At 34.9% G+C, this 23,832-nt stretch overlaps 1 protein-coding gene across 6 annotated transcripts in view; it reads right to left on the minus strand.

Annotated features, from left to right (window-relative positions):
- Positions 1-23,832, minus strand: part of Trpc4 (transient receptor potential cation channel subfamily C member 4) — a 214,897-nt gene that overhangs the window by 13,312 nt on the left and 177,753 nt on the right. For 5 of the 6 annotated variants that reach the window (XM_047553091.1, XM_047553090.1, XM_047553088.1 and 2 more), the window contains 4 exons: positions 23,553-23,692; positions 11,967-12,280; positions 4,881-5,076; positions 441-635 (listed from right to left, as the gene is read on the minus strand). In XM_047553091.1, coding sequence (XP_047409047.1) covers positions 441-635; positions 4,881-5,076; positions 11,967-12,280; positions 23,553-23,692 — 845 coding nt within the window. The remainder of the gene's footprint in view (positions 1-440; positions 636-4,880; positions 5,077-11,966; positions 12,281-23,552; positions 23,693-23,832) is intronic. The other variant, XM_047553089.1, reaches the window with a different exon arrangement.

Consider the following 23,832-nt stretch of genomic DNA (forward strand, 5'->3'; position numbering starts at 1 on the left):
ATTTTTATCATATTCTATGTGGAAGTTTATATTAGACACTAGGAATATGAGGTAACCAAAACAGAAAAATTTCCCTCATGGAGCTTATAATCCAGAGGGAGAAACAAACATGATAAAGCATCATTCTTGCTAGAAATCAAGGTACTAGGAGAGAATGTACTGATTTGCCAAACTTTTACTAGCAGCATTGATGAGTCTCGTGTGAAGGAAATGGATCCTATGCAAATAGAAAAAAATTGCCTTAGATGTAGGAAATGAACTTGTGAAAAAGTCCCGCTTACTCAATGTCTTAGAAATGGTGCATGTGCAATTAATGTTCGTGACATGCAATCATTTAGAACAAAAAGGTGACAAGAACTGACAATATTCAATGAAGAATACACAACTATATTCACATACACAGTTAAAAAAAGAGTAATACTAACATGCTGTGTTCTTACCCCTATTGTTCCAAAACTTTCTGGCTTTCTTCTCATCTTTTTCTTGCATAGGTGTGTCCATATCCATTTGATCAGGTACCAGAGAGACTTGGGGCTTGGGATGACATTGAAAGGAGTAGGCAGAGTACCTCCTTCTTCAAAGTAACTCATCCAAAGCTTTGTTCTAGCAAATTTCCATTCTATATCTGCATGGTCCTGAACAGGAGAACATGACAACTGCTGTCAGTTCTCATCATGAATAAGGTGAGAGAATCTGGCTTTGAGTGGTTCTTGGAGCATTAGTTAAATCATTTAGAAAAACACTGCCAACTCCCAGAGACAATAGTCTAAACATCTCAGACACTGGCTTACCCTGTAAGGAGTCACAGCTCTTATGTCACTGTTCATCCTTCCTCCTTAGTGAAACAGACATCTACAATCGCTACATACTGAAGGGACTGGAGTGATGAGTTATGACTTGAAGATGATAGTGCATCTCCTGCACTGTAGATTTGCATTTGATTCTAGACAGAATTGGCACTTTATGTCTTACCCAAGGCCGTGCATCTCTGCTGAGGTGAAGGTTACCTTCTCAGATGCTCATAGCTCAGCCTTTGATGCTGCCAGGAAAAGTTCCACTGGATAGGCTCCCTTGTGAATAGCTCTTGTCCACTTTCAGGCAACAGACATCAATTCACAGAGAAGTTCCTCTAACAAACGTAGAAGAGACTCTCTGACATAGCACTAAACCTGTGAACCTGACATTACCTCGGCCAAATGTCTGGCTGGTGGTTGCCCACAGCCTGACTCTTCACTCCCTCTCATCTTTTAGTACTCACTTCACTTGATTAACCTCCTGAGAAGACTCTGGAACATTTGTGGCAATTAGATATAGGGCACCCAGTCTCTTCCTAAATTAGCCATAAATCTGATTAAAGCAGAGAATCTGGGAAGTAGGAGGTGGTAGAAACCAGGCATAAATGCAAGTTAAGAATTCAAAATAGCTCATTGTAACAAATTAATCTTATAAAACACAACCCAGGTTTTAGAATAGAAGAATAGTTCCAGACTATGTATGCGTCATTCTAATAAGCCTACATTTCTGTGTGTTCATGAATGCATATAAAATATGTGTCTCCACTCGGCACAACAAGAGTTTTACTCCAGACCCCGGACTGCTTGGGCTTTGTCACTAATCCACCATACCTAGAAGATGGGAGACTTCATGTTGCTGGGCAATGGACTGCACAGATTAGTTGGTTGACAGAAATGCAGAAGCTGCAGTTTCCCTCCCCTCCCCACTTCCTCTCCTGCTATATTTCTCCCTTCACCCTTTCTTTGGAACACATAGATTCCGCCTGAAGAGAAGTGTGTATTGTTTGCTGCAGTCGCAGAGAAGGAGATGTAGCAGAACTGGCCCCCGGCGGAACAAAAGGCAGTGACATAGATAACGCGTTGGTTAGGAGTAGCTCCTAAAATTCATCAGTGCTCAGGAAACCATACATGAAAGGTTGTCCTTACATTATCATGTTCTGTTATTGCTACCACTAACAATCCTTCATGGTTTGAGATTCTGGGAGAGTCTCTAATTTAGTCTATAATGCTTGGAAAATCTGGAGCTGGGAAGTTCTAAGCTGGTGATAACTAAACCCACCTTCCCCTACTCACCTTCAACTCTGATGCAACTTTAAAAATCTCCTGGGAATCCTGCCCTGAGTCCCATCAATCTTCAGCAGCCTCCTATCTCCAACCCAAGCCTTCTGCACTTTCCTAACATTCTCAAATTTCTCTTTTCAGTATTGAGGCTGTTTATTTTATATTTTGTCCACAACATTAATGATTTCTTGAGAGAAGAGAATTTTTAAATTCTTTGTGTGCCAAAATCAAGCACATGTCTGGCTCATACTTGGTGCACAATAAATATGTGATTGATGAATAAGTTCATGAGGGGGAAGAAGGCTTTACTTGTGACCTGCATAATTGCTTCTGCCTTGCCCTGGTTAAATGGTTCTCCTTCTACATGCTTTATCCTATGGCCCTGAATTAGTGGTAGCAGGAGAAAAAGAGAAAGTCTTCAGAGTACAGTCTGCTATTTTGGGACAGGTGAGTCAAGTGCTTGATGTGCCCTTGCCCCAAGGAGCTTTCACATAGAGAATGTGGGGAGGTACACCTGTCTTAGGTTCTTGGGGTCTGCTCTTCTCAGGATAGCCTTTGCATTTGGGCTAAATAAAAATAGATTTAAAAATGATTTTCATCTCTGTAATAAGGTTACCTAGAAAAATAATCACCACAGAAAAGCAATAAAAACATGTCATACTACTCTTGAATAGTGTTCTCTACTTGATGAAATTGGAATATTTAATGTTTTACAGGATCCAAACTATTGGCAGCTCCTCTCTATCTAGCTTGATAATTAGAGGTTTGCTAATTTGTTTTTGTTGTTGTACTGGGAAATAGAACCTACATTTTGGAAATGTGTTGACAGGAGGAAAACAGAACTTATGAAATATATGGTCACTATTGGCAAAATTTTCAGATTGTAAGATGCTTAAGTGAAGCCCTCTATGTAATCCACAAATTCAGATATTTACCTTCAAATTCTTATGTATTATTAATAATTAATTAGCACACATTGTGAATACTTTAGTCTATGAAATATAAAATAAAAATAATACATTCTATTTTATGCAGATTTTAAAAAATCAGTGACAGGTGTCTTGTAGGAAACCATGAGGACAGTTTCAGTAAAATTTGCAGTGCTGCTTGACAAAAAATTCATAATGACACTTCAGAACTTTGACCATGGATTCAAAGATACAATATAATTATAGTTATTTACAGAATAGTGGACAACCTATAATTGTGCTTATAAAATGCTACTTCTCTAAGGTATAAATATGAAAGACTTCAGAAATACATTTAATTTTTGTATGAGTTTGTTTTGTGACTATAGCTATTCATCATGGACATAGATCATTAAGTTCAAGTGGATAAAGGGCTTTATCCTTCCCATTCATTACAGCATTTCTAGATTCTAGCACAGTACCTGGAAAAAGAGTATGGACTCAAACAGAACTTGTTAAGTTAATGAGTAAATAAATTAAACTAAGTTGTCTGGATTCCAGAGTTTCAAGTAAACACACATTGTAGGTTTGCCTACAAATTCAAGATTGCATCTAGATTGTTTAATCTAAGCTTAAGGAAGTGAAAGTCTGTGGCTTTTCCCCTCATCAGATTCTTCTCTGGGCTGTCTTTTGTGTCTTGTCAAGCTGGTATGAGTTTGCTTATATCAAGATGACAAGATAAATGGATAAAGACAGTGCAAAACCTAATAGGCATTGCATAGAGATGAGTTGCTTGTTACAAGTCATTCCTCAACTAGTATTCACCAGAGCTAATGATTGCCCAGAAAGATAGTTATGTGTATAATCATGTGTAATATGATAAAACTAGGTAACTATATGACTATATGTTGTATAATACTGTTCAGAAATTTGACATTATGGTGTCATTCTTCTTTCTTTTTTTCATTTAACAGATAGATTGTATTTATATAATTTTGATTTAATTGTAGAGGTCTGAATATCTGTAAACTTAAAGATCTTTACGCTTGAGGCATAGCGTCTTACTAATATCTACACTATTAATTGATTTACTAATTCTGATAAATACAAAATTGTATGATATTGTCCCTGGTGTTGAGAAGCTTAACAAGATACAGGAACACACCCACACACACCCCTATCCATGCACTACCTGTATTTCTCTGAGCTTTATATTATAATGTATGGTTCAAATAAGTATCTTTCTAAACATGTATTTCTAAACATCTTAAACATTGTAGGTAGGTAATTCATAACTTTATGGTTTCAGATGTCATAAAAATAATAGAGAAGTGTTTTTAAAAGAAACAGAAAAAAACAGTATTGTCAAATAATATAATGGAAACCATGTAAGCATTTTGGACACATGTAGAATGTCTAAGAGTTAATGAGTTAATGTTTATAGAGGATTTTTGTGCCTTTAAATGAAAGGTACAATATAAATCCAAAATATTAATCTTTTTTTTTAATTGTAAACAAATGGGATACATGTTGTTTCTCTGTTTGTACATGGAGCCAAGGCATACCATTTGTGTAATCACAAATTTACACAGGGTAATGTTGTTTGATTCATTGTTTTTTTTTTCCTTCCCCCCACCCCTCCCACCCCTCTTTTCCCTCTATACAGTCCTTCCTTCCTCCATTCTTGCCGCCCTCCTTAACCCTAACCCTAAACCTAACCCTAACCCTAACGCTAACCCCTCCCACCCCCCCATTATATGCATCATCCGCTTATCAGCAAGATCATTCATCCATCATCAGTCAATTATAGATTTTGTCCCTATGATAATTAAACGTAGTATAGCTAGGAAAAACACATTGTAGATACAGTGAATTAAAATGAAGTCAGTCAACTTACGGCAATAAGTTGGTAAGAATTATTCATCATAGCTATTAACATGTTGAGAAGGACAACCAGAGAGATGACATTGTATGTCCCAAACATGGTGGCACCAACAAACTCAGTAAATTCATGCTGTGCTTTGACATTGGTCACATATAAATTGATGAGCCCAAATATTGACCAAAACAAGGACTGAAGTGTCTCAAATAACCTGGAATAAAGATAAAATAACATCAAAACTGTATTTGAACCATTAAAAAATAAGGTATAGCAATAGAACTTGGTATTATTATGTATATTGGATTAATTTCAAATACTTATCCATAGCAAAATAATCCATTAAGGCAATTTTAAAATTAAACTGACTAAAAGTAAAAAAACTTGTTTAAACCAAGATAGCCCAAATGATGCACTTAATTCTCCTAGTGTGTTTAAAGCTATGTTTAGTTTCCTAGGGCAATGGGGTCCAAAAAAGAGCCAGATACTGTTTTTGCATGACAAGTGGATTAAGAATGGTTTTTACTTGCACATATGAAAATTATATAATGGTCACATTTTAATATTTGTAAGTAAAATTTTATGAAATATAATCACTCTCATTCCTTTATGTATTGTCTATGGTTCATTTTGTGTTAACTGAAATGGCAGAAGTAGGTAGTTGCAGAGAAAATTTGGCTCACAAAGCCTGAAATATTTATTATCTAGAAAGTTTATGAAAATATGTTGAAATATCTTTGAAATATCTATTTTCATAGAAAGTTTGTCAGCCCCTGTCCTAGGCTACTGAGGAATAGTGAACAAATGATCTATTTTTAAAGTTTAAACTTTGAAAAAAGTTTTTTTTTTTTTTAGCCAGACTTTGCTCTTAGTTGTAGGAGAATTAAAAACAGTATCACCATTAAAGATCCATAAAATTGTACACAGGTGCATTATTATTTATTCCAGCCAAAGAATAAACTCTGGTGATTTTATTGAGAGGAAAGTTTTCTTATTTTGAAAAATGGAATAATTTGAGGAATATCTGAACCCAAATAGAAAATCGTTTGTTTCAATGGGATTATTATGTTACATTAGCATACTACAACAAAAAGATAGCGGCCCTTTTATACTCATTGAAAATGATTTTCAAAAGACTATTTTAAAATTATATTGTGAAAACAGAACCAAAAACCTTCTCATACCAGACATGGTGACAAAGGAGGGACGATTTCAGTCTTAGGGAGGTTTGCATTAGATGGGCATCACGTTGTGGGACCAAGCCCAATTCTGTGTTCTGGTGGCTCCTAGCCAAGGGTAAAGTTCCACATATACCCTTCAATGCCATGGTAGTCTTTATATGAGTCTCTGGAGCTTCTTATCCAGGGCCTCATGTGATTAGGTCAGCCAGGGTTGAGAGACCCAAGGAAGGACAATTTATATGAGGCCAGTGGCTTATAGACTGAACTAAGGTGAAAATAATCAGATTTCCTGTCTAGGAAAGTTTACCTTAGAAATACCAAGATAATGAGGTAGTTGACAAAAGGGGCTGAGATAATAGTGAGCTTATGATGAAGTCAGAGTTATTGGATAGGAAAGTTCCAGACTGTACAAATTAAGAGGTAGGGACTTGAGGATGAATAAAGTAAGCGATAATTAAATACTGAGGTGGAGCTGAATCATATTACACTGATGCACAGTGTAAAAATTCCTTAGCCTGCCTGGCTCTGTGTCAACTCCTGCTCTTCCTGAAGCTAGTAGGTCTTTCTCAAACTTCCTCCCTTGCTAAATCAAAGCTTTCTCAGAAGAGCAAAGGGTTATGATTCTGTGTATGATTCTTGTGACAAAAAAAAAAAAAAAGCATGAATATCAGGTCCATGTAAGTTAGAGAATCTAACAAAATATGCCTGAATTGGCCTTTAAGTAGCTTTTCCCACCAAATTTATTGTTGTTTTAAAAAAGTAATCAATTTTACATTTTAATTGAGTAATTAATTTAGGAGATGAGACTTAATTTTTAAAATTCATTTATTTTTGTTCTTTGTGCATTTTTTAGTTTAGTTATGCTAATATTAGGGTTCATTTTGATATAATTATAAAAGCATGGAATATAATTTGAAACTTAATTTTTCTAGAGTTATTAAATACAACAGATTATTATAAAGCAGCAAGTGATCAACTTTAGTCCTACTGAGAAATGTTGTACACTGTTTATAAGGAGATAATGATATCTTCTTTAAAGACAACTCAGATATCAGTTTCTAATAATATTGGGGATAGTTAAATCTTATTCATAGGTCCTAGACAAAGGCCATTCAAATTTATTTTTTGAAAATTTCTTGGGAAAAAGTGTATTTGTCCCAACATCATGAGTTTTTTCTATTTAGTAACTTTCAGGCATCCTTTGGACTGAATGTGAAATAGTCGTATTCTTTCCTTCCAAATAGTATGAATTTTAACTGTATATATAAAAAAATATAATTCAACTGCTTTTTCCCTGTATGAATAACAGTTTAGGAAAAGTTACAAGGTAAACAGCAGAAATTATGTAATAAATTTTGTTATGTATTTACACATAAATTCATAAGAGTTGCTTTTACAACTTTTCTAAAAAAAGCAATTATTAGGAATAAAATGGATTCTTATGGGTGAATAGCACTCTTTTGCTTCTAAGAACTACTAGTTATCAGGGAACATCAGTAACCCCTTTAAGTAAAATATTTATTGACATATTACAACTAGAATTTAAAAATGGGAAACTCAAAACAAAATTACATTTTGTTATTAACTATAAATTTTATTCTTTCTTTTTATTTTCCTTCTTTCAGTATAATGAGTCACTGGTGAGATTTATAGAATAGTTTCACCTCAGAAGAACACATTTACTTTTCAGATGAATTAAGACCTTTGTGTTAAGGTATTTCTAAATGTCTATTTCTTTTATTAGAGGAATTAAAAAAATAAATCTAGATTAACATTTCAAAGTCATTACTTCCAGAAATGTTTTGATCATTAGTGATTCTCAAACCTATTGAGACCAACTTGCCCATAAATTTAAGAGTCATTAGTTGCATCACATCTCAGAATGCCTTTATATGACTAATATTTTCCTTGTTCTGCGGGGCGAGAAGGACTGCAATTTCCCAAGACAGTGCCACAACATCATTAAGTGACACAGCACAAAATCTGGTCGAAGACTAAGTCCTAGACTAGTTTTTGTATGGGTTGCAATCCTGCTTTCCTAAAGATAAAATTTTATCTGTTGCCCTTTGAAGATATTTCTCAACTGCTACTTTTCAACATTTGCTTGTTCCCTGGTTAAATATTTACAACCAGAGAAAGAGAACAAGTAAAAAGTTAATGTATTCCACAGCCGAGGCTTTCCTCTTTCCCATGAGACTAAAAATGATGAATAAATATAAATTAATACAAGACCTATCTGAATATTTTATGTTATTTCTACAAAAAAATGTGATACTGCGACAAGTCAAGTATGACCCCAATTGACCAATTCCAACTATTAAGACTTTGACTCCTTAATGTGATAATATCTGTCACAAAGTCTAGGTCTTTCTTTTAATAGGAAAGATTAGCTTAACATTGTATGTAGCATAATTTTAGTGACTAAACAGTTTGTCTTTTAGTGACTTTTAGCTTTCCCCATGTTAATGAGAAACTACCTAGAAACATTGAAGGAGGGGGAGGAAGGATCCATTTGCTGGGGGGAACATGCACAGAGAGACACAGAAGATACAGACCACAGTCTGTGTCCACTAGGGGCTCACAGCCAGAAGGAGATCAGGAAAGGCATCCTGGGAAGGGTATATCTGATCTAAAATTTGAACAAAAGAATAAAAATTTTCCAAGGGGAAGAGCAATACAAGAGCATTTGTGGGATGAGGAAATAATATGATGTACTGGGGGATTTATAAACTATTAGGCAATGTTGAAGAGGAAGCTGTTATTTGGGAACTGAGAAAGGTCAGGCCAGAAAAGGAGACAAGGGGCAGATCACTGAAGGACCTGCTATGCTGTGTTAAAAGATGTGGCTGAATGCAGTAAGGACTGGGAAACCATTTTGATGCGCTGAATAGGGGAGCCTCTGGTTTTGGTTTAGAAAGACCATTCAGGAAGCAGGATGGAAGATATATGAGAAAAAACAGAAGCTGGTGGCAGAGGGACTTGGGCTTGGGCATGAGCAGAGAGCAAGGGAAGATAGTGCCAAGACTCCAAAGAGCAGAGTGATCATTTAATCACTTTCCACATGTGGAAAGCCTAAAGGAAGAACAGATCTAGTATAAAACACAAGTTTTTCATTTCAGTTTCTTGGTGGAATGTGGTAACACTAAGGGAGTTGGAGAGGAAGAAGAACCAATTGGGAGAGACTGGTAAGTTGTCTCTGTTGGAGTTTAGTTTTCTTCAGGAGACATGTATGGGAGGGTATCCAGTAGACCTTCGAAAATACCGAAGAACATGGGAATATGAATATGGAAGTCATCTCTTAGACACATTGGGCCAAATACAGAAGCATAGATGAGTTTTCACGGGGATACTAATAAAAGTGTCTGAGGTTAATATCCTAAAGAAGATTACTATTCAAAGACAGTAATTGAAATATAGTTATTGGAGCAAAGTGAAAAAAAAGATAAGTAAAAGTTAAAGTGGAAAAATTGTTAATATAAAATTCAAGGAGGACAAGATTTCAAATAAATGGAAATGTTAAATAGGGACAAATTAAGGAGACCCACTGAGATTGATGTCTATCAGCGATGGTGATAAGAAGACTTTAGAAGATAGGTTCTAGAGGTGCTGGGGTTGTAACTCAGTGATAAAGTGCTAGTCTAGTACATGTGAGGCACTAGGTTCAATCCCCAGCACCACATCAAAATAAAGAAATAGAATAAAGGTATTGTGTCTACATACATAGAAAAAAATTTTTAAAAAAGAGAGAAGATATGTTCTAGAGTGGTTTTAGAAGAGTGAAAGAGATAGAAGCCAAATCACATTGAATGAAGAATGAGAAGGGGGAAAAGAAGATATTTTCATAGGATTCCCTTGGATGACACAAGGGAGTCAGGAATGACTGCTAGATAAATGACAATTTATCTACTGTTTTTCATGATAATGGAAGAAACTATTGGTATACATAAACTAAAGTGATATATAATCTGAACAACCCAAAGAACTTATTTTTGTACTACTATTTATATTAGATATTTGCATCAACCTTGTCTAACCACAACCTGCTTACATTGATATTATAAGTACTTTGTAATATGCAGTTATTTATCAAAAAATCAATAATAAGAGCAAGGTGCTTCCTGGGATTTTTAGGGAATTATACATCAGGATAGTGCTAGATTTATCCTTGTTGTTTGCAGAGGAAGCAAATAGTTGAGAAGGACTTGCTCTTGAAACTAGATCATTTCTCTGAAGTAAAGAGAACAGGGCAGGTAACACAGTTGTAGGTGTTGTATGGGAATTCTTTCTGGTAGACAAATAATGGGACCAGAAGGATATGGCAACAGATATAAATGGGGTGGTCTTGGAAAATAATTTGGTTTGGGGTCTGTAGTACAAAGTAACAAAGAGTTGTGAAAGTGGGAACAGGCAAAAGGAGTCTCCATGAAAAATCCAGGAGACCAGCCAGCCAAAGGTGTATCCAGAAAGGTTAGGGGCATCATTCTCATTGATGAAGATAGGGGTGGAGGGATTCTGATCATTGTAAACCTCTAGCCCTAGTTGTTCTGGACAAGTTAGCAAGTCAAGGTCCACAAATGAAGGAAGAAAGGTAAGTTCAAATTTGGAAACCGAGATGCCATCCAGGGTTATAAGGAATAAGGATGTTACTGCAAGAGGTTTCCTTTCATCCATCCAGCACAGAGTCAGAAAAGAGCAGGAAGGGGAGGACAGCAGTGCTGAGTGAGCCACCTGGGGAGGAACTGCTGCTTAAGAGCAAAAGCATAGAGTCTGGGAGCAAGGGATGAAAGGACAAGAGGAAGTCTGGATGATTTTGTGCTTTCTTTGTGATTCCTGGTTTGCATCAAATCTCTTTCTAAAAGGGGCTGAAGTAGCTAAGGTTGAGATTAAAATTTTATGTGCAAAGAAAACAGATGTTTGTTAATTAAAATGGAGTTTTATATATCAGGATCAAAAATGAAACAGATGTGGGATTAAACCAATGAGAGCATTATAGCTAGAAGTGGTTTAGTTTATGTGAAACCATTGATTTCCTGATTTCCTCTCAGTGAAGAAATGGTTGCTTTCTCTTACAGTAGATAAAATCATGTGATGGTCATGAATAAGGTCAGACTTTTAGAGTCATCTTCAAAATAACCATGTTCACATGTGAGTGTTGTGCACTGAAAAGCATCTGGCTTCTCGATCTGATAATTAACCATCTTTTTATTCCAGTGGGAAGGAAATGGCACAAACAAGCAGAGGGATACTCTGTGAAGGCTGTGGAGAGTCACTGTGCTCAGGAGCCTATGCTGTCAGCAAACCTGATTGTGAAAATTGCTGGAGGCTGACAGCAGATGTTGGCAATTGCTTCCTTTAGTGTAAGGGTACAGTGAATTTGGCATGTGAATAATAATGGTTAGGTTTATCTTGGTTTTCCACTTTTGATTATTTTTAGATGCTAAAACTTTTGTGTAGGGAACCAGAAGACAAAAGAGGTATGTGAAAGGACTTCAGTACTTGGAAAACACATGAGGAAACATTTAAATACTTGGATTTTCTATTATGATCATTTTACATATATTCTACATTTAATGAACTTGTAATCTCTCGATGATACATAGGTTTCCTTATTTATTCCACATTTTAAAGCAGTATAACTTTTCTTTATATGAGGTCATTTAAAAGAAGAGATGATTTTCTAAATCTTAAAATAAATGTACCAGGTGTATGTGTATATATATATATATATATATATATATATATATATATATATATGTTTTTAATGTCAGAAGGATTCATTTCTATATTCAAAGCCATGTTAATTCTGTTTTCTGCCTTATGTATAATCTTAATTCTCCATTTCCTTTGTAATAGTTTGTCATGGGTTTTTCCAACACTCTAAATCCTGTCCAATGTTACCAGTAGAAAGAGCTTTCCAACTTACGTTGAAAATGCATTATTCTGCTTTTCACATCGGATGCCTTTGCAGCTTAACCCTTTTGTTTCTTCATAATAGAAGTATAACTGATTTAAGCCATTTGCGAATGCTAGCAGTACAAGGCAGTATATGAATAGAAACTTCAAAATGTCCAGGAGCATTCTTCCCAGAGATATTTGTAGAGGTCCCAGGTGAGAATTTGCAGTAAAAAGTGAGATCAGGCGCAGGGAACTGAAGATGTTGGCAATAGCAAATAAAGCCTCAGCTACCAGAGTGGGATGCCACATGTCCCATGATTCTCGTGGGTTAAGAGCACTGTACTGGAAAAAAAACAGAGAAACAAAGGAGAGGTAAAACAAGCACACGCTTACAAATATGTCAGGTTCAGACCTGAGATGCTTTTTTAGGTGACCCAGTACCTAAGAACATCAGCTTATTGTCTGGAAGCTGATGTTCTCTACGACTGTGGTAACAATACTAATTGACACAAAAATAACAGTTTTTTAATTTATAAACTTTAACCAAAGTGCCTTCTTGGTCTGTCCTTGTCATTTGTGATTGTTGTCACTACATGAATTACAACATCTGTCTTTGAATTTTCCCATGGAACTTCAAAAAGAAAGAAAGAAAGAGAAGAAAAATGTTAGGTAGGGGAAATTCAGATTTTATATTGGGAAAAGTAGCAATATCAAGATAGCAAACTACATTATTAAGAAAAACTGTTAAACTTTGAACAAAATAATCAATGACCTTGTAATATATGAAACACTTGCTAATTCTAGAGGAATGCATGTAGGATTAAAAATTACATATGAATGAGTGTAGTAGTCCTTTGTTGTTCTGGAAATAGTAATGTTCAATAAAGACATAAATATCAGTGCTTTGTGCATGGAATATCCTGAATGGAAGTACCATCTAAGTTGAAATTCTATTGGTGGTTAATTGAATTGCCATTTTAAAAATATTTAATATATAGGGAATTCTGTGATTTGAGAAAAATACTTGCCAATTTAAAATTTGATCAGAAAATTTTCTAAAAATATAAGGTAATTGATTAAGATGTCAGTTTCGAATGATCTTAGATATTAAACCACAGAAACAGCCCAACAAAATTTATATTGAGATAAATTTGTATCCTTTAAAAGAGCCAAATGTGCTTTTGAAATATTGAGGTATGAAGCTCTATAAGGAAATCTGTATTAAAACTGAACAAAAATTAAATTTGTTTCTTCATAAACATCACTAAAACAGTATAAGAAAAAAAATGAAAGTTCTATTTCTATATAAGTCCCATCAGAATATTTTCATAGCAAATCAACTTGAAAGGCCTTGACATTTATTAATCAATTAATTCACCTTGAATCTAATAGTATTTTTTAATCTCCCTTGGGGGCAGGGGACATATCTCAAGCTCTTGATATTATTCAATTCTCAGGCTTTTGCTGGACTGACAATTTAAAACAATTAAGTTTGCACTAGAAGAAAATTCTTTTCTATTTTTAAATCCTGATAACTGTTCTTGAACATCCCCATGCATGGTTTCAGCATAAAATAACTAATGATTGCAGACGCAGAAAAAACAGTTAAGATGTTCATCTTATCCATCCAACAAACATTCAGGTGCAAGCTCAGGGTCCCAAACACTACTAATTCTTTCCTCTTAGTTCCCTTCTAAATGATGCATGCTATCTTTTCATTCAAAGACTGAGATCACATTCTCCTTTCTTTCTTCACTTCTCTCCTGAAAGACTTAAACATTTAAAGAGAGATCTATTCCCACTATGTCAATGGCTCATTCCTTTTTAAAAAACCTCTTTATATAACTTAGGACTATATCTCAACCCAAACAAAATATGAAACAGGAAGTATTCTTAAGGATGTGATCATTTTCTTTGAACTTCCTTTTTTATTATTATTTTATTTTTACAGAGTGCATTTTGATTCAAACTTCTCACAACATTTAATGCAATGTGCTTCATGCACATTTTCTCCTATCAAGTATTTACAGATCAGTGATGCAGACATGTACAACTGATTATCATAAAAATTCTCTAATGATCATCACAAAGTGTTCAGGAGTGGAGAAGAGAAAGTGATTATTTCTGGGACTTCTGAAACTAGGAATGAATATAGTTTCTATGTTTTCAAGAGTTTCAGAATCCTCCAAATCCAGTGGAGACGGGCCATGCCCTAGATTTCACACCAGCTCGTCAGTCAGATGTATAATCCATCATCACATTGTGATAAAGTTCGGCTCTTCCATTGATCTACTGGGCATAGAGCCCTTCTTAGTGAATTATCTCAGCTGGGACTCAAAAAAATCACAAGAGTAAATCTTAACAAATAGTAAGAAGTTAGATTTGCCCCAGTATAATTATCCAAGTTGGATACAGAATCTAGCACTTCTGGTAAGTGTTGGGAAACAATGCCACATGAATATGTTCATGTTATACACAGCCAAAGCTTTCTAAGCAAAACATCCTGGTATCTGAGTTAAATGATGTTTGAATGGCAAACAACCTTTGAAAGTTAAAGACAGAGACCTCCTGAGAGACTTAGAAATATCTCCTCTGGTGCCATCTGCTTACATTCTCAGGATAATAAACCTAGGGACCTTCATCTCCCCAGAAAGAATTTATTTACTTAACAAAGTTAAGGTCTTTCTCTCTCCTTCTCTGGAGGAAAGATCGGTGGCTGGCTCAGCTGCATCATATAAATTCTGAGATTCATAATTTCTTATTTCCTCTCTGGTGGTACAAATCTCTGGTACACACAGGGTGCAGCTGGCTCTCACTGTCCCCAAGGGTGAACTGGAATGTGCGGAACTGATGATAAGATTACAATGTAAGCAAATAATTCGTCTGTTCTCTGATCCAGAAGCTGTTAGGGATAAGTCGAGATATAAACATTGAACAATTACTTCTTGATTTTTGTTCTATTAAGCTTTGTTTTAAATTTGTCTCTTGTCATTCACATTTACATTTTTTCAGGCTTTTAAATATAGTCTTTGTTTTATGAAATTCAAAAATTCTTATAAACCATGATGTTCTTTTAATTTGTAGGGAATAATTATAATTCTTTAGTCATTAAATTTATTTCTCCATCTTTACAATTGGGAATTAAAATATTAACTTGGAATTTATAATTTTTCTTTTATTCAATTATTTTAGACGTTTTTCTTTAAATAAAATTTACACTCATTTTTCATCTTCGCATTTTCAGCTCTGTGCTGTCTTATTGGTATCATTGGTAAGTTCCTCTATCTTAAATTGAACAGTTGAGTTTGCTTTTCATCTCATTCCACTGACTCTCCCTGGGTGTTTTTATTGATTTGATTTCAAATCTCCAGCTCTATCTTTTTTAGAAAGGGTCTCATCAGCCCAGGCTGGTCTCAAACTCTTGGGCTCAAGTGATTCTCCTGCCTCAGACTCCCTAGTACCTGAGATTGCACGGATGGGCCACCATGCTGGCTTCATGATTCATCTTTTAGTCACGACCCTCAACGTCACACCTCTAACTCTGACTGCTCACCTCGTTTATATTCTACTGTCTGGTTGGCTTTTCTGCTTGTATACATATCAGAGGTATCCCAAAACTCACAGACTATAAAAGGAACTTATCACCTTTTCTTCAAACTTTCTGCTGATCTTAATGAATAGGAGGAAATTGCCCAATTCAGAATTTGCTGCTCATCCTTAAATCTGCCCTTCCAAAATTCCAGCATCTATATCCAAACCTTATACATATTCTTCTCTTCTTCATACCCTCACTTCAAGCAGTTCTTTTTTTCTCTCTCAGTTATTATTATGATAGTTTCCCAATGATTCTTCCTGCCTTAAACTTCATCTCTTCAATCATTTATTTCCTCCAAACGAGAAAATAAGACCATATCATATATTGCTTAATATTCTTCAATGACTGAATTGTCTTTGGGATGACATTTTGACTTCTGAACATGTCACAGAAATCTTCTGGAATTTGTGTTCTGACTTCCTTTTAAAATTGACTTACCACTGTCCCTAGTTAGGTTCCCAATCCCCAGTTCAAAACGTTAGTCCTGGTGAGTCTCCAAATGAGACACATATTTTTAACAAAATGCCTTTTCATGACTGCTGGGCCCTTTGTACAGAATGATTTTAAATTCTAATCATTTCGATTGCTCAGCAGTTATTCATTCAGCAGACGTAGCTGCAAGCCTATTCTGCATCAAGCACCATCGTCAGGGTTTTCAGTGGTGACGAAGGGAGATACAGCCCATACCACAACCTTAGAATGTAGTGAAGAAGACCGACATTCATCAAATAATGATAATTTTTCCTCCCTCTGATCAGTGCTTTCTCCCAGAGATGAGTGGACACTGGGATCATCAGGGACCAAAAGTGGTAGCCCCATATTGTAGAATACTCCGGAGGGAAAAATTAAGAGCTATTCAAGCATTGCCAGCATTTCTAGAAACATCAAGTCCTGTTTTCCTCTTTCTTTCAAGTATTTGTTTTGTCATTCTACTCCGAACATAATGTGACTGTGCCACATGCCTTCCTTTCTATACAGATTCCTTTTTAAGAGGACTGCTCCTTTTGTAGATCTATGTAATAGGATGTGTAGCCTTGGGTTACTGGCCACTTTTTCCTGCAGGGAGCTTCATCTAATGCATTTTAACATGCTAGACATCTAGTAGAGTGTTTTATATGTAAGAAGCTCCAAAAGCACTCGAGGCAGAAGAATCATACATATACACCAAGATATGGTGTTTCCTTGTATAAACGAGAGTAGCTTGTTATACCTGGAATGCAGAGGGTTTAGGAACATAAGATGAGCCTGAGATGCAGTTAAAGCCAAGTCATGAAGACCTTGGCAGAAGTATCAGTAGAAGAAAATGTAATGAATCACAATAATGGACAATGAGTTCCTTGAATATGAGAACATACGTTGCTTCATCTTCATATTCTCTTATAACATCTGAAGCATACTGATGAAAACCAAGCAATCAATCAAAATGAATAAAATTTAATGGATATATTATAAAATATTTATAAAAAATATTTATAGTTTGGATCTAAAATGTCTCCTAAGGGCCCTTGTCTCCAGCCTGGCGTTATTGGGAGGTGGTAGAATCATTAGAATGGGGGGTTAATAGGAGATTTCAGGTCACTGGGAGGCATGCCCTTGAAGGAGACTGTGAGAACCTGGTCTCTTCTACTTTGCTTTCTTTTCCAGGTATGAAGTAAAGAGTTTGCTCCTCCATGTACTCCCTGCCATGATATATTACAATAGCACCAATAGATATGAACTGACATCTCCAAAACTGTGAGCTAAAATAAACCTTTACTTTTCATGAGTTGATTTTCCCTAGTATTTGTTATAGTAATAAAAAGCTAATCCATTTGTCTTATAAGATTAAATAGAAGACATATTAGTTTTACTGTGTGTTTTACAAGGTGAAAACTTTTCCTTTCCTATAGATAATTCAGCAATGAAAGGCAATCGGAAGTCAAAGGACTTTCTCTTCTAGTAGATAATTCTAGATTAAACAACTGGGATTTAAATACCTTTAGCTCTCTTCCACAGAATGAAATAACATTTTAGAAATCCCAATGCTTTGAGGAGTAGCCTTGTTACATCATTCATGAACGGAAACAATATTTGTCCCATTCTATCTGATAATAGGAAGAATTATTAAAATATACCCTTAGAAATGTTTAGAAGAATGATGCTACTAAAAATCCATCCTGTTTAATATTTTTATTCATAATTCTTATTTTTGAAAATGTTTAAATTGTACAGTAAAACTATATAGAAATTTAATCATTCTTATCAAAGGACTGAAAGTAAATATTTAAGTGACAAGTTCTATGTGGAAAATGGGATGGATATTATTTAGGAATAAACTAGCCCTAATGAAGCTGAAGGAACATTAAAAAATTGTGCCCTCAGGCATCAACAAACTACTGATTAACATTTCATATACAGTGAGAACAGGAAATGATTGACAAATTTTCCTCTTGAGAATTAGAAGTATATTTAAGAAAAAAAATCCAGTCTGTGAGCTGTAAAATGCGAAGACATCAAAGTACTAAAGGAAGCACCACAAACACTGCATGTAAGGAGGAGCATGTTGAAGTCATATATTTTTGTGCTGTGTCTTTGCACATTATGATGCTGTTGCACTGCATATGCAAATTAAAAGCTACTACTGGATACTTATATTAGGTTCTTTCCTATGGCATGGAATTTATTGATTTAATCTTTACAAAATATCCTTTGGGGACTGATTATTATTATTGTTTTACAGAAAAGAACTTTGAAGCACAGATTAAGTAACTTGTTCCAAATAACATGAGTAAGAAATGATATAAGCAGTAGTCATGTCAACTATAGTTTCAGAATCCAAACTTAACCATGATCTTGGTTAGCAGGATATGCTGTACTGTGATTCTTGAGGGTCCCCAAAAGGTCTATGTGTTAAAGACTTGGTCCCCGGTCTGTGGCAGTATTGAAAGGTTGTGAAGTCTTTAGCTGTAGAGCCTACTGAGAGAACATACATCATTAGGAACCTACCCTAGTAAAGGATTGTGGGACACACCCTGCCTTCTCTTTCTCTCTCTCTTTCCTAGCCATGAGGGGAGTGGTTTTGCTGTTCCTTAAGCTTCTGTAATAATGCACCACCTTACCACAAGCTCAAGGCAACAGGTCAATTGATAATTAACTGAAACCTTCAAAATTGTGAGTCAAAATAAACCTTTTCTCTTTATCTATTAATTTATCTCAGGTATTAGTTATAGCAATGGAAACTGACTAATATAGGATATTTTGTGTGCATCATAGACCCCCCCCCCGCCACACACAAAGTGGATGAATTACAGAAGATTGATTGCCATGAACTGCTTCTCCTCAACCGAATTGTTGTGTTCTTGCTGTGTGATGGTATTTTGAGATGGTACCTTTTGGATGTAATTAGTTTTAGACAAGGTCATAAAAGTGTGGCACTCACGATGGGACTAGTGTCTTCATAGGAAGAGACTTTGAATACCTTGAATGATCTGTCTTTCTGTTTCTCTCTTCCTGCTATATGAGGACACAAGGAGAAGGCGAGTATTTATAACACAGGTAGAGAGCCCTCAGCAGAAACCAGTCATGCTTGCACCTTTATCTCTTAGACTTCCAGCCTCCAGAACTGTAGGAAAGAAATTTCTGTTTTTTCAAACACACGATGTATGAAATTTATGAAGACAGCTTGAGAAGACTAAAACAGTGGACCAATTAAATACATATGGACACTATGGCCAGGCCTACTCTAAAAGATTCTCCATCTGAACATCCCAATTACAGAAAGGGTTTTCTCTTTGTAGGATGACACTTTTTTTTTTTTGTTTTTTTTTTTTTTTTTTTTTGGTGTGTGTGTGTGTTTGATTCCAAAAAGACCTGCTATTGGATTTTATTTTTTTCCTATTTATGTACCCTCGGATATCAGGTTGAACCAGTACAATGCCAGCAGAGGTCCTAGCTGAGACTCTTCACTAATCTTGTCTAAAGCACAATAGGTGAGTCTTTTATTTACTAGGGAGCAATATTAAGATGATTTCATCAACCTCATACTTCATAATTAATAAATCACCTATCTTGATGATCTTACCTCTTATATTTTTCTCAAATCCAACTTTCTATTAGTTACCCTAGGTCTACTGCTCTATTTCAGGCATTCATCATTATTTGAATAATTTTTGTTTGAATATCATTAATGGATTTTCACCCTCTGTAGGGTAGAGTTTAAACTTCATATCACAATGTAGATAGTACCTTCCATCCTTTCCCTGTCCCCATTTCCAAGATCTTCCCTCATGTAGGACTCTGCTTTACTTATTTTGAATCATGCACATTGTGCCTTTTCTCTGTCCAGTGCTCTTGCATGTTCATGAGTATGACAGATGTTCACTTTCTCTGTCCTTTATATATTTCCATTCCATTACACTTCCAACACTGCTTTACAGTAAAGTTTCATTCCTTTTTTGATGCTATCATTACCCCTGTTCTAGACTTCATTATATTAAAAGAGGCTATTTATATACTTTTGTCCTTCACCCACCTGACTGTGAGCTACTCAAAGGCAGATCCTATATCTAAGGAATTCTTACATTCTCAGCAATCAAATCAAAAGCTGATTTCTCAGTGAGTGCCAATTAAAGCTTATTGGTTAAATCAACTGTTAGACATGATAAAGGCAAGTATGAATCAGGAGTTCAAAGTCTTTTTAAACTAAAATGAATTAAAGTAAATTGTTATCTCATGGACTCTCACTATATGAGGAAGACAGGAGTAAAAGAAAAAGAAGCTGACAATTAGTGCTTACCTGGTAACAGGTACTTATCAATTTATTTACATCTCCTACTGAAAGTCTAAGGTTGAAACTATTATTTTCCTTATTTTATAGATGAGATGAAGAGAGGTGAAGAAACAAATCCAAGGTCCCCCAAATAGTAAGTGATGGAGTAAAGGAACGAGTCCAAGAAATGTGATTCCGAAGTGCATGCCATTAAGTATACCCACATGACTCAAACACACACACATTGTACAAATCATTCAAAGAACACCTCATGATTCATATTTGCAACCATTGCTGAACTTCTATGACTAAAGCATGTCCTGAAGTTTTCATTCTCCTTAGGTCATCTCCACCTATGGTAATTGCTGGATCCTACCCCGTAAACATTTTTCTGCTACCTTTCCTTCTTCATCACTTGGGGTGAGTGGGTTTATTCCAAATATAAAGCTCCCCTGTAGTAGTTTTTATAGTAAAATACATTTGATCTCTGCGGAATTTATGACATTTTAAGTAAATTGAAATCCCATATCTTAAAGTCTTGAGGCAAAAAATCCACAAGTACCGTTTGTATCTGTTCATGTTCATACAACATACCAGAGTTCTCATAAATAATAAAATATATACACTATATGTAAACACTATGTGAATATTATATATTTAGTTTAAATATTCTCTGAAAGAAATGTATGGGTTCCTTTTGGACTCAACCCTACATTTCTTTGAGCTATTAAATGAGATCATATAATATAATGCTCTTCAAGGTGTCTACCTTAAACTCGAAAGAGTCATCCAATTTTTAGACTGGATATATGATCTGAGTAGACATTTACCAAAAGAAGAAATGCAAATGAACAACAGCACATAAAAATACTCTACATTACTAATTATCAGGGAAATGCAAGTCAAAACCAAATGAGATATTATTTCACCCCAGTCAGAACTGTTACTATCAACAAAGCAAAAAAAAAAAAAAAAATTGGTGGTGAGAATACAGACAAAATAGAACTCTTATACACTGCTGGTGGGGATGTAGTTAATATAGTCATCATGAAGAATACTGTGGTGGTCCCTCAAAAAACTAAAAATAAATCTACCATATGATCCAGTCAGGTCACTTCTGGGTATATATTCAAAGGAAATGAAATCAAAATATCAAAGAAATACGCATACTCCCATGTTTATTGCAACACTATTAACAATAGAAAACACATGAAATTAATTGAGGCATCCATCAACGAATGAATGGATACATAAAATGCAATGTAAATGCACAACAGCATATTACTTAGCCATAAAAATGAATGAAATCTTATCATTTGTAGCAACCTTGATGGAACTGGAGGATATTATACTAAGTGAAATAAACCAGACACCGAAAGACAAGTATTATATGTTTTAACTCTTATATGAAAGTTGAAAAAGTGAAAGTGAAAGTAGAAGAGAGTAGAATGAGGATTATGAGAGGCTTGGAAAGGTAGGAAGTAGGGGGATATAGGGATGTGGGATAATAACCAAAATAGAGTTTGATAGGAGAAATAAGTTCTGGTGTTCTACACCACAGTAAGTGTCCACAGTTTACAAAAATATATATTTGTGGAGAACTGGAAGAGAGGAGCTTGAAGTCTCCAAACATGCATGATAAAGAGATAGAAGTAATAATTGTCCTGATTTACTCTATAAATATTGTATGCATATGTTGAAATAATTCACTGTCTCCTAAATATGTACAATTATTATATGTAAATTAAAATTTAAAATTAAAATAAAAGAACAAAAAGTTCAATGAAATGCTTTCTTAGATTATCTACATGGGTACTATTGCTGAAAATTTGTTAGAAATGCAAATTTGACTCTTGTCTTAATATTCCTAATTTTAAATATGGGGAGGAAGAAACGGAGTCTGTGTTTCAGTGAGCCCTCCTGGTGATTCTTATGTACCTGGAACTTGGAAAGAATTGCTACTGTCATATAGTCCCAGAATATTGTGATAACCAGGAGAACCAGAATAAAACCCCATATACATTAATTTTTAGTAGAAGGAGGTCTAAAATGACTTTGCAGATACATCTAAGGATCATTGTAGAGGAAGGAGGATTGAACAAGTACGCACTTAAAAAGAGACCAGTAATCTCCTACATATGTATAAAATTTCCTTTAGATAAGAAACTACCTTCTACTGTCTTAATAAACTGCTCAAGGTCATTAGCATCAGTGCACACAGGTAAAATTACCAAAATATGTCCCTATTCTTAAAATAGCTTTCTCTCCATAAAATTGATAGACATTTATTTTTCTTAGTATTTTTTAGTATTTTGATGAGGTAACACTTGAAGTGACCAAAGGCTGAAAATTATGATTTTTCTTACTTTAAGCATTTCGATCCCAACAGATCTGAATATGGTACAAAGACTCAGGCCACTATTTTAAGACTCCAACTAAATGAATAAGAGTTCACTTACATGTTAGTATTTTCTAGTTCACAACATTAAATTGCATGCATTATTCATGTAGTACCCAATTAGAAGCTCTTTGTTGTTTTTTGAACATCAATTCACTAATCATTTTGAAATAAATTATTTTTTTAAAGGAGGAGAAAGGAAAGAGGCAAAATAAAAGACAGGAAGGGGGAGAAGATAATGCTTTGGTATGAAAAAAGTCCCTCCAAGCACAAAATAATTCCAATTGTTATCGCAGAACAAAAATGTTTTATGTAAATTATGTGGTTGGCGATAAGATTGATGTACAAAATCTGGGGGAGTAACGGGTATGTGACTCCGCACACTGTCATGTTGAATGGAAAGAGAAGAAAGGAATTATATTCTGCTCTAATTATATCAAACTCTATTCGTTTAAACTGAAATAATAATTTCAATGCTTTGAAAGAGTAATATTTTGATCTGTCTACGAAGTTTTATCTATTAGTTATAACTGATAAAAATAGATTTAGTTTAAAAAAATTAAATAGTATTTCATGTAGTATTTCCTTAGAAGTGGAAAGAATTGGAACTAGCGTAGCTACTATGTGTAATTGTGAGGCATTATTTTAGTTAAATGCAAGAAAACTGGATGATAATTTCTAAGTGCTTTTTAAGACTTGTTTTGTGATTACAGATTATGTATTATCTATGCATTTTAACTCTATTAATACAATCATAGGCTGATTCATATCACATAGAAACCTCGGCACCTTTATTAACAAAATCAAAAGCAGTGGAAGGCATATCATTAGTCATGAGAACTTGAACTTTACCAACAATGTAAATAACAGTTACCTTTACAAATGCAACAATTTTCAAGGAGATTGTTGCTAAATATAAGGAGTTCATCACAAAATCCATTAGATTCCACCAATCATGGATGTAATCTTGAAGTCCACCATCCCACATCTGTTTGATTTCTCCCCATATAAAACCTGCAATTATAGAAAGGTTCATTGTAAGTATGCTTTTCAATCAAATCACTGAAGAAAGAGACATGCAATTTAGTAATTATAGACTGTGAAGCTGCAAAAGACCAGGTAGTTACATGAGATATAACATCTATTTTTACATT

This window comes from Sciurus carolinensis, chromosome 5 (assembly GCF_902686445.1).
Source record: "Sciurus carolinensis chromosome 5, mSciCar1.2, whole genome shotgun sequence".
In the NCBI taxonomy this organism is placed as follows: Eukaryota; Metazoa; Chordata; class Mammalia; order Rodentia; family Sciuridae; genus Sciurus; species Sciurus carolinensis.